General features: G+C 36.1%; 1 protein-coding gene across 3 annotated transcripts in view; it reads left to right on the top strand.

Annotated features, from left to right (window-relative positions):
• ACBD6 (acyl-CoA binding domain containing 6) overlaps positions 1-18,087 on the top strand; it is a 205,398-nt gene that overhangs the window by 122,466 nt on the left and 64,845 nt on the right. The window contains exon 7 of one of the 3 annotated variants that reach the window (XM_049634141.1): positions 6,479-6,862. The exons of the other annotated variants lie outside the window; for them this stretch is intronic. Within the exon in view, the coding sequence (XP_049490098.1) occupies positions 6,479-6,553 (75 nt within the window). The 3' untranslated portion in view covers positions 6,554-6,862. Of the gene's footprint in view, positions 1-6,478; positions 6,863-18,087 lie in introns of those variants that run through there. 3 annotated transcript variants of the gene reach the window in all.

Raw genomic sequence — 18,087 nt, forward strand, 5'->3', positions numbered from 1 at the left:
ACACACACACACACACACACACACACTTTGTTTAGTGTTTTATAGTTACATCAGTTTTTTTTTTTTGGATAGTGTTTACCTTATGTATTTTTTTCTGTCCTTTAAATTTTACCCGTTTCTGTGTTAGTCTGCTTGGGCTGCCGTGGCAAAATACCACAGACTGAGTGGCTTAAACAGCAAGCATTTTCTCACAGCTCTGGGGGCTTCAAGTCTAAGAGCAGAGGGCTGGCAAGGTTGGTTTCTGGTGAGATCTCTCTCAGTGGCTTGCAAAACCCTGCCTTCTCACTATATCTTCACATAGCCTTTCTTCTGTGTGTTCACAGAGAAGTCTCTGGTGTCTCCTCTTCTAACAGGACAACAGTCCTGTTGGATCAAGGCCTCATTTGACCCCCTTTAACCTTAATTACCCCCTTAAAGGCCCTGCCTCCACATACAGTCACATTAGGGCTTAGGGCTTCAACTTAAGAATTTGAGGGGAACACAGTTCAATCAATCAGCACTATGTCTTTATACCTAAAATTGTGTTTCTCATAAATAGCATGTAGGTAGGTCTTAGTTTTTATTCAGATCTTTGTCTTTTAATGGTGAGGTTTAATTTATATTTAATGTAATTTGTGGTGCTAATCTGCTTAATTTTGTCATCTTTCTGTTCTCTGTTTCACCTTCTGTTTCTCTGTTTTTCCTTTCCCAATTTTTTCTGTGTGAAGTATTTTTTTTATTATTCCATTTTGCCTTCTTTAATGGGTATTTTCCATTCCTTTTAGAATCATTCTTTTAGTGGTCGTGATAGAAATTACACCTGAAATTGCTTCACCTGAATACTGTGAACATCTTAAAATGATATGATTCTGTTTATTTTTTTCCCCTGCTTATGTTGCTATAACTGTGATATATTTTTACTTCTCTAAGTACATACCTCACAGGATACTGTTTTGGCATTAAACAGTCAATAGTCTTTATCTCTATTGACATAAATGATGCTTTTTCATTCCTTCTTTTTGATGTTTTTTCATTCCTTGTACTTTCCTGATTTCATCTGGTATCATTTTCCTTTTGCCTGCAGAACTTCAATATTTCTTATAGTATTGACTTCTAGTTATGAGTCATTTCACCTTTAGTTATCTGAGTATGTCTATTCCATTTATAGTTTAAAAAGGTAATTTTGCTTCATAGAGAATTTTAGGTCTGGCCCCTCTATTTCTTTCTCTAGAGCTGCCATTCCATTTTCTTCTAGCTCTCATATTTTCTTTTTAGAAGTTAGCTGTAAATCTTATTGTTCTTACTCTGAAGGTGATATCTTTTTGCTCAGACAATGTTTAAGATTTTCACAGTATGTATCATTTTCCAAGAGTGGCTAAGTTGGTGGTGGTGGTGGTGGTGTTTAACTCTGGGGTCCACTGAACCTTCTGACATAGCTCTTGATTTCACAAATTTTTTGCTGTGATGGTGATGTCTTCAGATATTGCTTCTCCATTCTCTTCTCTCATCTGGAATTATAGTTTCTCATATGTGAGACCACTTGACATGTATTCTAAATGTCATATATTCTCTTTTATTGTTTTTATTTTTATTTGTTCATCTATGTTATGTTGTTGTTTAGTTCTCTGAATGCTTCAGTTAGGATAATTTTTGTTGACCCATCTTTGTCTTTGGTAATCTTATCTTTTCTGTTAAGACTGCATTGAGTTCTTAGTTACAATTCTTCAGTTCTAGAATGATCATTTGAATAACTTTACCTAATTCCTTTTTATGTTGAAAATTTCCATCTTTTACTCTGTTTTCTTTCATGTATTTGTAATGATCATTTCAGTTTTTTTCTCTTAATTTAAATAACTGACATCTTTGAGGCAGCTGCTTTTGGCTCCTTCTTCTTTTGTTTATAGATCACAATTTCCCACTTGTCCACATGTCTCAATTAAATTTTTTTTAATTGTGAAACAATCTCAAATTTATACAAACAATAAGAGTGTGTTTGAATCTTAAACCTTGAACTTTAAGAGCATTTTGCCAACATTATGCCCTATCACCTGTATAAAGATGAGGATATTCTATTATATAACCACAAATAAACTATCACAATGAGGATATTATCACTAATATATTACCGTCATCTAATCTTTATACATCACTCAGGTTTTGCCAGTTGGCCCAAGAGTTTCTTTTATAATAAAAGGATTCAGTTTAGAATCCCACATTGCATTTGATTATCATGTTTAAAAGGGCCTAAAGGAGGAAACTAAAGATCTCCTTTAGTCTGGAACAGTTACACAGTTTCTCTTTGACCTTTATGACTTTGATATCTTTAAAGATTACAGACCAATAATTTTTTAGACTGTTTCTCAATTTGAGTTTGTCTCATGTTTTCTCCTGATTATGTTTACATTACGCATCTGTTGCAGTGATGTTGTAGAACTGATACTGTATTCTCATTGGGACCTATCTAATAGCTCATACTTTCAATTTGCCCCATTACTGATATTTATGTTGATCACGGAGTTAAGTGATGTCTGTCAAGATTTTCACAGTGAAATGACTTTTGTCCCTTTGTGATTCATTACTGTTTTGTAGGAAAGATACTTGGAGATATATAAATATCTTGTCCTCATCAAAACTTCAATTTATTCATGCTTTTATTTATATCAGTTTGGATTCATAGTTCCCTATTTTATATTATAATACACTGTTTATTATTATTTACATTTATGCTCAAATTATTCCATATTTGGCCAATGGGAGCCACTTCAGTCTGGCTTCTGTGTCCTTTTGACATACTCCCATAATTCTTTGAGAATTTTCATATTTTCTTGCATAGCAAGAAGTTCCAGTTCATCTTGAACTCTTCTCTTTCCCAGCCATGGAAACAGCAGAAAGCTGTGATTCAATTTAGTAGAGAATGGTGTTTAAAAACCAGGATCTGAGTAGGTGTGCTCATTGCTGTTGGGCTAGCACTCTTCCCAAATCCTCTGACATATATGCATATACACATATACATATACACATTAATATCTGTGTCCATTTTTCTTTGTATGTTGTGTGTGTATACCATAAGTTCACACCAGTATCTCTACTTCCAGTTCAAAACAACAAGATTCATTCAGCTTTTCTATGTGTAACTCTCTTTCTCTGACAGTGAGCAATCTGGCTCCATTATCTTATCATATTTACTATTTGATCAATCTCTCATTGCTGCTGCCACCCCCCCTCCTGCAGGGATACCCTCATCATCCTGAACTTCTGACAGTTTGCTCAGACCACTCTCCTGGAGCATGTTGTCCTCATTCCTCTTGGTCTCTGACACTCTGAGCCAGACTGCTGTCTCATGGGAGTGCCTTCCTCAGTCAGCTTAGGCTTCAGCATCCAGTACCTTGCCAACCTTTTGTAGGGCTGTCTTCACTCTACATAGACTCTGACACTTTGTACCAGACCATTTTTCTTTTCTTTCTTTCCTTTCCTTTCCTTTCCTTTCCTTTCCTTTCCTTTGCTTTGCTTTGCTTTTCTTTGCTTTTCTTTTCTTTCCTTTTCTTTTCTTTTCTTTCCTTTCCTTAACTTTCCTTTCCTTTCCTTTCCTTTCCTTAACTTTCCTTTCCTTTCCTTTCTTTTCTTTTTTAATGTTTATTTTTGAGAGAGACAGAGACAGAATGTGAGTGGGCAGATAGAGAGGGAGACACAGAATCCGAAGCAGGCTCCAGGCTCTGAGCTCTGAGCTCTGAGCTGTCAACACAGAGCCCGATGCGGGGCTCAAACTCACGAGCTCTGAGATCATGACCTGAGCCGAAGTCAGATGCTCAACCTACTGAGCCACCCAGGCGCCCCAGACCATTTTCTGTCTGGACGTCTTCTTCATCCTGTGTGAGCCCTGACACCTCACATTAGGCTGCTACCACTCCAGGTGGACACCCTGTTATCCTAGTTAGGCTCTGATACCTTGCTCTGTACCATGACAGCTCCCCTCTTCTCTACCCTTCCACTCACATGGATACCTACTTCATTCAACCTTACCTATGGTTTTAAAGCTGAACTGTTCAAGAAAGGAAGAGGAAGAGCTATATCCCATAATTTTAAAATGGTATGTTGCACATTATGCATAAAGGAGAATCGAGACTGAAGTCAGTGTTATTTGCCCCAAGAAAGGGCACCCCTTATCATCTGTCAGATATATTGATTGAGGGGCTAGTCACTTCAGGCCAGTGAAGAATTGAGCAATGTTGGGGCTAGGTTGTAACTCTAGTTATATCTCTGCTTTCCTACATATCTTGGGGGAGGCTCTTGAGGGCTTTTGCTTGGGAGCCTAAAGGTCTCTGCCTCCCTGTCTTGAAAGACCGATTAAGACTCTGTCTGATTCTTTCTGCTTTGAGCTTTGTTCTCCAGCTTCCTATCCCACACTGCTTCCAAATTTTGGTAAATGTGTTCGGGCTGAGATTTGTTGTTTGAGGCAGGCCCTGTTTCTCAACCGGGACTATCTCCCTCAAATATTCCAAAACAACAGATTCCTATGTGCTCTTTTAGAAACTCTGGCTTCCCACATAGCCCCTGAACTCAGAAATTAAACCAGTGGGAAAATAGTACTTTGTGTTTGGGACTTCTGAAATTTTTCAGTTGTTGACCTAACCCCTAACAACCTCCAAAATGTTATTTTCCCCAGTGTCATCATTTTATTTGAGCCACTCTCATTCCTCAGGCTTTACACAGAATCAGCAAATACTCCCAGGTAAGAAAGCAGCAGGAAAGAGCCTATTCTCTCTCTCTCTCTCTCTCTCTCTCTCTCTCTCTCTCTCATTTTTGAGAGCTTGTTCTCTGAATAGCTCTCTGATTTAGTTCACTCAGTCCTTTTTGCTTTCATAAACACAATTTTTCAATTTTCCTGTTCTTTCATTGTTGCTAACATTAGGAAAGTTACCTTATTATATCTTCTTCCATCCTACTTGGAACCAGAAACCAGCCATGTATGTGGTTTCTGTACTTCTCTTTCATTTAATATTATAAAATGAACATTTTTCCATGCCATTCAATTTTTTTTAAGTTTTTTATTGTTTTTTTTAAATGGTTTATCAAACTGAGGGCCTATGTCCCTGGCAACAGTGGAGTACATGGTATATGTAAGAATATATGAGAAACCTTACGAATATGGTGCATCTTTCCAGAGTACCCATTTGTCTTGAGGATTTGGGGAATACAAATAATTTAACTTAGAAGTAGCTCTAAAAGTCATTTTCTAGGTAAACAAACATAGATATATAATTGTGGAATAGGATATAAAATGTACACGTACTGCTTGGATAAAACAAGATTTCAAGGCAATTTCTTGTTTTTAACAAGGCTGTATAGTCACTTAAGATATTCTTCCAGTGTTTCAGTAATTTTTCTCCCAACAGAAGGAGTTTATAGTTTAGATTTATCTTACCTTCCTTTCGTTCAATATTCAAATATCTAAATACCATTAAGTATCTCATTTGCTAATTTTAGAAGACATGTATTGATCTTTTTTTTTTTTTTTGTCTGCCTTTAAAAAGTCCTCCCTAGGAAATGGACAAGGCTTACCTTCTCCCTTTTACTACTTTTATTTTATATGTAAACACTATTCCTGGACATTCAGTGTTAGAATATTTAAATTAGACTGAAAAATTTAGATGGTTAAGCACAAATAGAGAATACTAGTAAATGACATAGGTGTGTATATTTTTTGTAAATTTATCAAAAAATACTTTTTCAAACTCTTAAATTCTTTCATACATTTATAAACCTACTTACAAATATATATATATATTTGTATACAAATACACTGTATATATTTGTATACAAATACAAACCCACTTACAAATATATATATATATATAGTTCTTTGTATACAAAGAACTCATACTATTAATATGATAAGTCATTGTCTACATTTCAAATATTTCCACTGTAGGGGAAGGTGTAAATATGTTAAATTTTCCTGTTTTCTCTCACACATTATCCTTGTGACCCTAATTAAGAGGTCATTTGAAAAGTCTGGGCTAATGTGTTAAATCACCTGTATGATTTGCTAGAGAATTGCTCTAATTCCACTTAAGAATATGCAACTTAATGAAAGTCAGGTGTGAAAACAGAAGCCCTTTGCCAAAGCACAATACATTTTGTCATTTGATCTTTTCCTGCTCAGTGGCTCATTATGAAAATAGCCTCAGCCTTCAAATTATTTCTTTAATCCTTGATTCTCTCCCACATTGTAAAGAGTCCAGTCCTCATACCAGTTTTGTTTTTCTTACTAGATTACTGGTATGTTTTGGGTGCTGAGGAAGAAATGTTTACTGGTACTTGAGCTTAGAATTTTTCCATGGGAAAATAGAAAACTCTTCTTCAAAATGAATGGCGTTTTACATGATCTGCAGAACCCAAATGAGTGTGTATGTGGTAGTGAGAGAGAAGAGGAGGAATGGAGATTAAATCCAATAGTTGTAATTTTAAAAAAATATAATTGTTTCATTTTTCATTGCAGGAGTCACTTTCATGTGTGCGTATTTCTTTCCCAGGAGACTATTTGATAAGAACACTACCGTTACTAAAGGCTTGAAAAATTGCTGATTTGTAAATTTATGACATATCCTTTTGTAGACTGTACCTTCCAAATATACATGTAATTCTCAGCATTTTAAGGGCAGAGTTTGTGCTTTAATTTTGTATTGCTTTTAATATTGAAATTACTACTAGACTCTTAGACATTCTGATGAAATCTTTCCTTTATGTTCCCTCAAGCTAATCAAAACTCAAAATTTTAGTAATCAAAGAAGTAAAAGGGTTTTTGTTATGTCAGAAACATCAGTTGAAAATATATAGAGTTTTAGGATTCCCTTATAAAGGGAATTATAAATCCTTTCTAAATTTTATAATTCCCTTATAAATCCTTTCTAACAATCTTACAATTTCAGTATCAGATACCAAATACTATAGCCCAGAATGTAAACATTCTTATATAATATTCTTTACATTTTAGAATAAATTTTTTATGTTTATGGAGTAAATCATAAAGTTAGAACAGTATATTTAGCAAATACTGATCCCACTGATTATTGTTATCAACATGATTTAAAGTTCTCATTGGCCATTATATAATCTGTTCCAGTGGGTTATGGATTAAAAATAAATGTATTTGCACATTCTTATTCTTTGCAACTTTGGATATTGCCTTCTCAGTGACATTCTGATTTGTCTGCTTTTAATGTATTAACTAGCTGTAGAGAAAGTGCATTTAGCTAAAGACTAGTATTTTTCTTGGATGATGGAATGTTTTTTTCTTGATGCTCTGAGATTATTAAATGTTTTTTAGTTATATTCTTGCAAATGATTGCTTTGATGAGTTACTTTCTAATTAAACCCTAAAATAGCAGCAAAGGGCTAAAATGGCAAGTACTTTGATGTTTGAATGCAAAGAACATGTTTAGAAAGCTGAAATAAAAGGGGAGACTCCAATGAATGAAAAGAAATAAAAAGTAAATGAGGTAATCAAAATCAGAGAAATTGATATTGGCAGGTTTTGAATGATGTTCCTAGATGAGCAATCTTTCAAAATACTTCTTGTACATTGCTGCTATTCTTTTATTTATTATTAAAATAATATGATCCATGAGGAGCTTGGGGTGACTCTCGGCCTAGCTAATTCTAATTAATCCAGTCGAGGAGAGCAGTAGGGTAAGTGGAGCAGTCTATCGGATTGAAATTCATAACTTAATTGAGGTCAAAGTCCCGGTCTGGGAGAACAAAAGTCTTTTGCTAGGACCAGGCAGATCAATAGCAATAAATATCTGGCTTGGATACAAGTAGCTTATAGTGACAGATTATCTGACAGTGGCCAGAGGTCTTAGTTCTGTTAAGGGCAAAGTCTTGATCATGCCATGGTTCTTGCTGATGTTCAGTCTACACCCATGACTCTTGGAAAGTAGTAATACTCTCAAGAACTCTTGAAAGTCTTCTTGAAGCACTGTGTATGAAACTCCAAGTGAATTCTTTTTGTGATTATCAAATTAACATTCATTAATGGTACATTTTTTTGAATTAGGAGTTTCTATCACATTGCCAGTAAGATCCAGAGGATTTGCAAAGTCGCTACCTTTTCCATCAATAATTTAAAAGAATGTATAGATTGCTTTGGGGAAGGAACATAACAAGACCATGTTGTCTTGATTTACATATAACTATAAACGTTAAGAGGACCATGTTCATTAAAACTAAGGAGTTAGTATTAACCATTTTAAGGGTGATAATGGTATTTTGGTTGTGTAGGAATTGTCCTTGTTTTTAGGTGCACACTGATATATTTAGGGACAAGATGTCATGTCAACCATAATTTCTTTATCCTACTTCAACAAAAAAGGAAAAGAAAGAAAAAGTATGGCAAAATGTTCACAGTTATTAAATATGAATAATGGGTCTCTGCTTTTCTCTATCTACAAGTATTTTCATAATAAAAATAGTAAGAACCATGTGTAATAAAACCATCAAGCTAGCATGTTACTAGGACAGGTTTCTTTCTGTCCCATTCTTTTCATACTTTTAATTTCTACTCAGTTGTCAAAAGCTTGGCTATTCTTTTATTCATTATATTATTGTTTATCCATAATAATAATAATTACTTAATTAGTACAAACATCCAGCATTCCACTCATTGTTTAATAACATTATTGCCACTCAGGCTCAACTACCATCTGACTGTGGGAAAGTAAACTCTTGAGATCTTGAGATCTCGAGTTGTTGGCCTTGTAAGGTATGGAGAGCTTCATAGTATATGTTTCATTTCCATTGACAATCATCTGGTCTGAATTATCACTCATTCATCAGTATATTATTGTGGCAACTTATTAAAGTGACTTTTTGATCCTCCATAATATTGGTACATTAAGTCTTCCTTAAACACCATTATCTAAATGCTACTTCAATATCTAAAGGATTCTATGACCAAGAACATCTAGTGGTGTCTTATCTATGAATTGGTTCTCAGCTTTTATGCTTGACTATTAAAGCCTCACCTCTATGACCATACCATTTTATCCAGTATTACTTGCTTTATGAAGTAGTCGAGCTCACTTTGTATATTCCAGAAGTTCCCAAACCTGGATCACTAGAATCAACTATAGATCTTCTTTTTTCTTTTTTTTTTTTTAAGGTTCATTTATTTTTGAGAGAGAGAGCACAAGCAGGGGATGGGTAGAGAGGGGGAGAGAATCCCAAGCGGGCTCTGTGCCAACGCACAACCCGATACTGGGCTGGAACTCACAAACCGTGAGATCATGACCTTGAGTGGAAATCAGGAGTTGGATGCTTAACTGACTGAGCTATCCAGGCGTCCCACAACTATAGATCTTTTTAAAAATAAACCTCAACTCCAAAAATTATGACTCAGTAAATGAGTTGGGGATGGCAGATATTGGGAAGATGAGAATCTCAAATTTTTAAAATGTCTGCATGTAATTCCATGTAGTACTGGATTTGTAATTCTAAACCCTATATTCACCTGCCAGTTCTGTGGTGCTATGTATCTTAAGTAGGAGTTAGGATAAAATAATCAGATAAAACTAATGGATTGCTGTGATGAATCACTAACAACTGTTTAGATTTCCTAGATATGGTGCCAAGTTTAAAGGAGGGATGCAAATTTAGATATAATCCTATGGACTGAGCACTTGCTATTTTTTAAATAACTGTGCAAGCTATGTCTACGTATTTGGTCATTTTTTTTCTTTAATTTTTTTTTTCAACGTTTTTTAATTTATTTTTGGGACAGAGAGAGACATAGCATGAACGGGGGAGGGGCAGAGAGAGAGGGAGACACAGAATCGGAAACAGGCTCCAGGCTCCGAGCCATCAGCCCAGAGCCTGACGCGGGGCTCGAACTCAAGGACCGTGAGATCGTGACCTGGCTGAAGTCGGACGCTTAACCGACTGCGCCACCCAGGCGCCCCATTTTTTTTCTTATTAAAAGAAATTTTTCCACATAATTATCCAAAGTCAGACAGCTCCAACGTCAAGAGTCAAATCCAAGATTTCCATTAACAAATGATCCTGATTGGTAAATTTTCAGTTAGTTTATCAAATGAAAGTGAAAACATCATGGACTTGCAGAGAATGTATTTTTAAATAGAATAAACAAGGCTGTTCAACCTGAGGTCATTTTTCAGTGTGTTTCTATAGTTTCTGCCCTTTATTCATTTTGGAACTCACATATTTTCTGTAAGTTCATGTCCGTACCAGAATAATAAACCATTAGCAACTCCTCACTGATTGCATATTTGGGAAACAAAGTTGTAGTTTTTTTTAAATTTTTTTTAACGTTTTTTATTTATTTTTGAGACAGAGAGAGACCGAGCATGAATGGGGGAGGGGCAGAGAGAGAGGGAGACACAGAATCGGAAACAGGCTCCAGGCTCCGAGCCATCAGCCCAGAGCCCGACGCGGGGCTCGAACTCGCGGACTGCGAGATCGTGACCTGAGCTGAAGTCGGATGCTTAACCGACTGAGCCACCCAGGCGCCCCTAAAGTTGTGGTTTTTTAATAGGTCGTTTGGAAGGCAAATGTAGTGAGAGACTATCTACCCTGATTAAGTTCAAGACAGCATGGTGGAAAAATTCCTTAACCAAGGAAGATTAAAGAAGAACCTCAGTTCTCAAGTAAACTCCATTATATATATAGGATATTCTCCAGTCATTTTATTTAACTGCTGTTTTTGCCTTAATTGTATTTACTTGATTGTTCAGCTTTGGTGTCACTAGTGGATTGTAAGGTATTTCAGTGTAAGAATCAGGTTTTCTGTTTCTTTAATATTCCAAGTAGTCTCTTGCCTAATGTTTGACATACAGTACACATTCAGTAAATATTATAAAAATATTGTTCCTTTGTAGATGAGTACTCCCCCAGTCTGAAGCACACACACACACACGCAACACACACACACACGAGTGTACGCACATACATGTACACAAAGCCTATAGTTTCTTCATTGAAACATCACTTCTTTTGGGAAGACCCTGACCTAGCCCCTCCTTTTCCTGCAACCACAACCTCCTTTTAGACCCCCTCTTTTGCACTCCTATAATACACTTTGTTTACACCTGTGATAGGATTTGTCATTCTTTATTATAATCATCTCCATTCATAAGACTAGCCTCCTTGAGAGTAAGAATTTTGATATTTTTCTACTCCCAGCTCCTAACACATTACTTGACATATCACTTAATATGTGTTTGAAATAAACATGGAGTAAAGATTGAGGATAGTAATAATAATGCCCCAAAGAAACAATGTCTTCGAGAAATTTATGGAAAGAAAAAAAGAAATTAGAATAGGAAAACTGATCTTAACAAGGTTATTGGAATACTTCATGACTTTTCTTGACACATTTGGTCAGTATGCATATTCTGTATTGTCTGAGTGTGGCAGGCCTAAACAAATATGCTGTAACACATATATCAGGTAGACATTCTTGAGCAGTAGATGCTAAAGACCATTCTGAAGACAAATTAGATGTATTCTTAAATGAAGGGTATGCATTATGAGACTACAGTACCCATGTTGAAATGGCTTAATGCTCTTGACAGGTATCTTGGCAGTTGACTGGTTGTGTTTCATGTAGCTGTTACTTCTCTTTTTCAAGCAGTTCTTTATTTTTTACAACTGCAATGTTTAATTTTAACATACTTTTTAAAACATGATTAGTCCCCAGGCCACCTGAGTGGCTCAGTTGGTTAAGTGTCGGACTGTTGATTTCGGCTCAGGTCATGATCTCACAGTTGTGAGATCGAACCCTTTGTTGGGCTCAGCACAGAGTGCAGAACCTGCTTGTGATTCTCTCTTCCTCTCTCTGCCCCTCCCCAGCTCGCATGCACACATGCACACCTACCCACTCTCTCTCAAAATAAATAAATGAAAATAAATAAAAAAGAGGTCCCTTATAATGGAGTATGAAGGTAGAGATCAAGTCTAATCATCACTGTGTCCCAAGCCTTTAGTATTATTTAAATCTTGGGAGCTTTAGAGGCATTTTGTAAATATTTGTTGACTAATAAAACGTATTCATCCTCTTGTGCAAAGAAACTCTACATCTGCAAAAAATGTAGGCAGAGTTTTCTGGCTCAACAGAGGAAGACAGATGTCGCTGCAAAAGAAGTGTGAAAATGGTGAGCAAAAATGATAAAACCAGTATTGAAAGGTCAAATATTTTATCATATTTTCTATTCTACAAAATGTATTTATATATATTAGCTCATTTTATCCTACAGGAGTCCTGTGTTACACTATCCTCATTTCATAGTTGAGAAAACTAAAGCTCAAAGAGGTTATGTGAATTGCTTGAAGACACAAGGCTAGTAAGTAGATAACCAGAGTTCACACTTCAATATTTTAACTGCAGATTCCATGCTATTTTCCTGCATCGTGCTGTCATCATTCTCTATCACACTGATTCTGTGCTTTTAGAATCCACAGCCATCTGATGCATTTTGTGAGGATTATAGTAACAAGTTCTTCATGTCCTTAGTATTTATTTCCTTATTTATACTGAAATTCTTATATGTAGACATTATTTTGTTCACCAGGTATGCCCCTTCAGTGTGACTTTTAATCTATATTCCTTTTCTCACAGCTCACAATTTTCTTTAATAAGTTTTTTTCTGTCATTTTTATATTGAATAGTCACTTCTTTTGCTAAGTTTGTACCTGAGAATGAACAACTGACTCACAGTACAGTGTGAATCAAGTTCAAATTACTTTGAGTTCAGAGAACACCCAGTGTCATCTTATTTTTACATCTAACTGAATTATAGGACACTGTCAAAGTGTTATGACCTGGTATAGTAAATTGCTCCTTCTTAATGGTCCCCTGGCTACATTCTCTCTTGCTATTGCTGTGAACCACAAATTGTTGACGTCTTATACTATCCTAAACTTGAAAACAAAAGAATTGGCCTTTATCCCCAGGCAGTCTACCTTCTTCACGGTAAAGATTTCTGAACATCTTAGCTATCTACAGCTGAATCATAACATTTTGTACACTTCAAAGTTTATTGTGCCCTCAGAACCGGGTTACTTCTGTAATTGTGTAACTTTTTAAAAAGTCAAGCAGTTCTTCCTCATTGAACTCAAGAAATGGGTGAGTCATCTGCTTTAAAGAACTAACTTGTTTGAATGTTGAATGGTGGCTCATTGATGATTTCTGAGATGTATTACTTAAATGTGTGTATGTTACAAAATTTACTTGGCTGTGCTTGGTGTTGCTGAGTCTAAAATGTTCTTCTAAATGTCACATTAAGAAGGCAAATTAGGGGCGCCTAGGTGGCTCAGTCGGTTAAGTGTCTGACTTCGGCTCAGGTCATGATCTCACGGCTCGTGGGTTTGAGCCCCACATTGGGTTCTGGGCTGACAGCCCAGAGCCTGGAGCCTGCTTCAGATTCTGTGTCTCCCTCTCTCTCTGCCCGCCCCCCTCCCCACTATCGCACTCTGTCTCTCTCTCACTCTCTCAAAAATAAATAAAAATTTAAAAAAATTTTAAGAAGACAAATTAAATATGAAGGAATTCACACAAAGTAACAAAAGACTCCCAAATGAGTTGACAGAATAAGGTCTAGAAATGGTCAAGCTTGCTTTTTTTGATGATATTCTCATAGACTGGTTAAATAATGCCTGAAAGATGGGAATAAGATAATTCAAGGAAAAAAATGTCTCTTCAAAGAAGTGATTTGTCTATAAAATAAGTGTTTTTAGAATATTTTTGGGACAGGGCGCCTGGCTGGCTCAGTCAGAAGAGCATATGACTCATGATCTTGAAGTTGTGAGTTCAAGCCCCACCCTGAGCATAGAGATTACTTAAATAAAGAGAACTTTAAAAAAAAGAATATTTATGGGCCATATCCACATATACACGTAGAAAGATTGGTTATACACAAATATCATCTGTAGAAAATTTGACATGGATTATGGACCATAGGTGAACACTGAGATTGCACTGTAGTGTTGATCTTGGAAAAGCCAATTTAATGCTGTAACAGGAATATAATCTATGATAGCCAGAGCAAATTACTATTATATACATAGCAGACTGTATAATTGATATAAAGCATAAATTTTAGATTTTTGTATTTCACAAAGACTGTTGACAAATCTGAAGAATCGAGAGAAGGATTTTTAAAAATCAGTAATTTGGATGTGGGGTTTTTGAGGAAAATCTCATGGTCACACACTGGCACAGGTCATACGCAGCCCAAAGATCAGTTTTTGTTTAGCACCTTTAGTTTACCCACAGTTTGTACATAAAAGCACAGGGTTTAGGAATCTCTTGAAAATCTAAAAATAAGACAGTCCTGGGCACATTCCCATATGGCAGCAATCAGCAAGAGCTGAGTAGCACTGCCCTCTGTTGACAGGCTTGAGCTCTCCAGTTCCTCATCCCCCCACTGTTGCTTCCCTGACCCAGTTAACCTCAGCCCTGTATTAACTGCCTGAAGACATTTGAGGGGTTTATAACCTTGTGTTTAGAAAAGACCTTAAGTTTGGAATCAAGTTACCTACATTCTAGTTTCTATTCTGCCATTGACTGTGTGACCCTGAATTCAAAGCCTAATTGTGAAATCTTTTTTTTTAATGTTTATTTAGTTTTGAAAGTAGGAGAGGACACCCGTGCACCGGGTAGGGAAGGGACAGAGAGGGGGTACAGAGGATTCAAAGCAGGCTCAGGCTCAGCTTCTCAGACACTGTGAGATCATCACCTGACCCAAAGTCGGACACTTAGCCGACTGAGCCATCCAGGCACACAGTTTCACCAATTGTGAAATCTTAAGGGTAAAAAGGAATTTAAAAATCATCTGGTTCGGGGCTTCTGGGTGGCTTAGTAAGTTAAGCTTCTGACTCTTGATTTCAGCTCAGGTCATGATCTCACAGGTTCCTTGAGTTCAAGCCCCACATTGGGCTTCATGCTGACAATACAGAGTTGCTTGGGATTCTCACTCTCCCTGTCTCTCTCTGCCCCTCCCCACTTGTGGGGGTGTACACACACTCACTCTCTCCCTCTAAATAAATAAACATTTTAAAAAACCATCTGGTTCAACTTCTCACCTAATGCAGGAATTCTCTCTACTAAATTTCCAAAAGGGTAAGCCAGGTGGCCTCTGTTAGAACATTTCTGTTTATTTCACATAGTAGACTATTCAATTTTCGGAAGCTCTAATTGGAAATTTCTCGTTCATATTGAATCTAAGTCTGCCTACATGTAATACTAAAACTGTACATGATATAATGTATCTTCTTACTAGTACAAAACAAAGTAGAACTATAATCACTTAATAGATAGGACATGAAAGACAAGGCACCTACCTTCCTACTTCCTTTTATTTAAAAGTGTAGTTTGTGGTAAAATATGCTAGGCCCTCAAATGAGTGAGTGATTTTATAGCAAAGCAATATACACATGTAAATATTATTAAACTATTAGTCAGATTTTAGCCAGATGAGTTAAATTGTAGACTTAGTAACCAGTCTTTATTGTATCATTGCTTTAAGTACTTGCCATTTCTTAAAAAAAAAAAAAAAAAAAAAAAAGGAAAGGAAAGGCGAGAAGATTTAAAGGTATCTTGTATTCTTGTTGGTGTAATGGCATTTATCAGTGTGTTCATACTTTTTAATTTTCCAGGACTTGCAGACTTAATCCCATGAGCTCACTTCTAATATCGGTAAAGGGTATGAGCTGTCTATGTGGTTCAAGCTGCCACTTGAGGGTTTCTCCTTCCTGTGGAGCTTTCTAATGGAATTCAAGGTTCTCTCGTAAGCATTATGAAGCCTTCCCAGGCTGCTTGAGAGGAGGAAGTGCACCATAGGTTCAAGGACACATGCAAAGTTTAATGTGCACAAACATGCTCCTGCTCCTGCTTACTCTGATTGGCAAGGTTAACTCTGAGAGCTGCAGCTTTTTACAGTGATTTGATTAGACCCACCACTTTATTCCTTTCAGTTTTCCCCCTCCCCTTCAAGCATCAAACCTCCACCTTCTTTGTCTTTGTGGTCTTTGCTTTGCCAGTTACCTTTTCTTTCTTCTGTTTTCCTGATTTTGTATCAAATTTTGGTATATTTGAGAAAGAGAATAAGGAATAGTAAAAGTAGTAACTTGCATCATTGAAAGTTTTGTCATGAAAGATTTCCATACTTACGTGTTTTTACATGTATGTTTTCTATGAGTCCGATTCCCTCACCTTCAAGATAGAATTATCACTTACATTAGCAGTTCACTTAGATTGATAGATGAAATTCCATTTTGAAAATGGCGGTTTAAAAAAATAATCTCTTAATTATAAAAACTTAAACCACATGCAAAATTAGAGAAGCTGGTATAACGAATTTCCATGTACTCATCACCCAGTTTTAGCAATTACCAATTCATGTTTAATCTGTACTACTACCCCACAACAGTGCTCTTTAACCTTCTTAGGAAGAGTTTTAGGAAAGTTGTGGACACCAGAGAGAAAGGACACACATGTACAGTTTTTGCAAACAATTTTAATAGGTTCATACACTTGCTGAAGCCCTTTCACAGATATCCTATGAATCTGAAAATCCAGAATAAGAATCTCTACATTCCAGCAAAGAGAATGCTAAGTTTTTTCAGTATTTCTGTTCACTTGAATGTCAGGTTTTGGGATTAGCATAGGTTCTCCTGTGAAAGCAGCAGTAAAATTAAGCCAATAGTAAGGCCTTTTGATGATGAAAAATTCAGTATAGACTCTGAATATATTTCATTACCCTCTGGTCAGTTTCTTTTCCCTTTGGTTGCTTATTAGTCTTTTTATAATTGGTGTTTTATCAGTGTTAACAGATTTGGAAGACTTTCACCAACTCAACTTTCCAGGCCTATCAACTTACAATTTCATCGAGAGCTCCTGAGTTGTTAGTACTAACAGCTAAAAAAGGAAAACTACCTTCCTCTATGTGTAAAGGAGAGAATGACTAATACTGAAATGCATTAACTTGTTAGGAACTTAAGTAATAAAGCTGAAATTTCCATAAAATGAGACATTAATAATTAAAGCGTATTAATTGAACATATAGGGATAACTGATTGTACATGACAAGAGTATAGCCTGTCTTTTTCCCAGCCTGCTTGACATTCTTCTTTTGTCAGCTGGCACTTCACTAAGCCTCCCTCTGGAACAGCTGTGGTCACAGGGGAGACTTAAAACAGCAGCAGTTAAAGTGGCACCAGCATCCTGCAGGACTCCCTTACTGAACTATCGCGTTGTTGAGCCCCACATCATCTGGCAGGTAGTATTTTTTAGAAGCAGGTAATAAAAGAGGAGTAGTTGACATAATTTAATTACTAATTATTACATTTTGAAGTACTAGGCATTTTGTCTTTGGCATAGTTTCTTACCTTCTCTCTCCCTCTCTCTCTTTAGAGTAAGGTCCTCTATTTAACCATTTAGATGTGGTTAAAAATATTTCTATTAAGGTGATGATTCAAGAAAGGAGCTATACTCATTTATAGGTAGTCATTTTTTTTTTTTAAGTCCTCTGTTCTGGTATTCCCTCTGTAACATTTTGTTTTCTGCTTGTAAGTACTTTTAATATTTGATTGAAGAGGGGAACATAACCAGAACACCCCTCACAGTGTATAATGGTTAGATCCATTCAAAAAATACACCAAAATCTGTGGTCATAGAAGCTAAGTATAGACTACTTTATTACTATGTTTCTTGAGATATATACAATCAACACAACATATATATCTACTTTTTTTAATTAGTTGATATTTCTGTAGTATTTTGAAAGATGTAAAGGTGGGGTTTTAACCCATTACAGGTTGCAAATACACAGTGTTTCTCGTTGCTGTGTAGTCTCTCTTTCTACTGGAAGATTGTTGAATGCCTAATCTTTGCACTGTCCTTTGGAGTTGCCTTTGTTCAAGGCCATATTCTTGAAGAAATTTTTCAAGAAGCTCAACATAAAAATATCACTTATAAAAAGATTACCATCATTTCCAATACATTTCAAAGTATTTTCTTTTTTTTTAATGTCCTTAATTTGTTTCAAATATTTTACAGATTCCATTACGATTCATTTGTTTGCTGTTTGGGCTGAA

This window comes from Panthera uncia, chromosome F1, assembly GCF_023721935.1.
Source record: "Panthera uncia isolate 11264 chromosome F1, Puncia_PCG_1.0, whole genome shotgun sequence".
Taxonomy (NCBI): domain Eukaryota; kingdom Metazoa; phylum Chordata; class Mammalia; order Carnivora; family Felidae; genus Panthera; species Panthera uncia.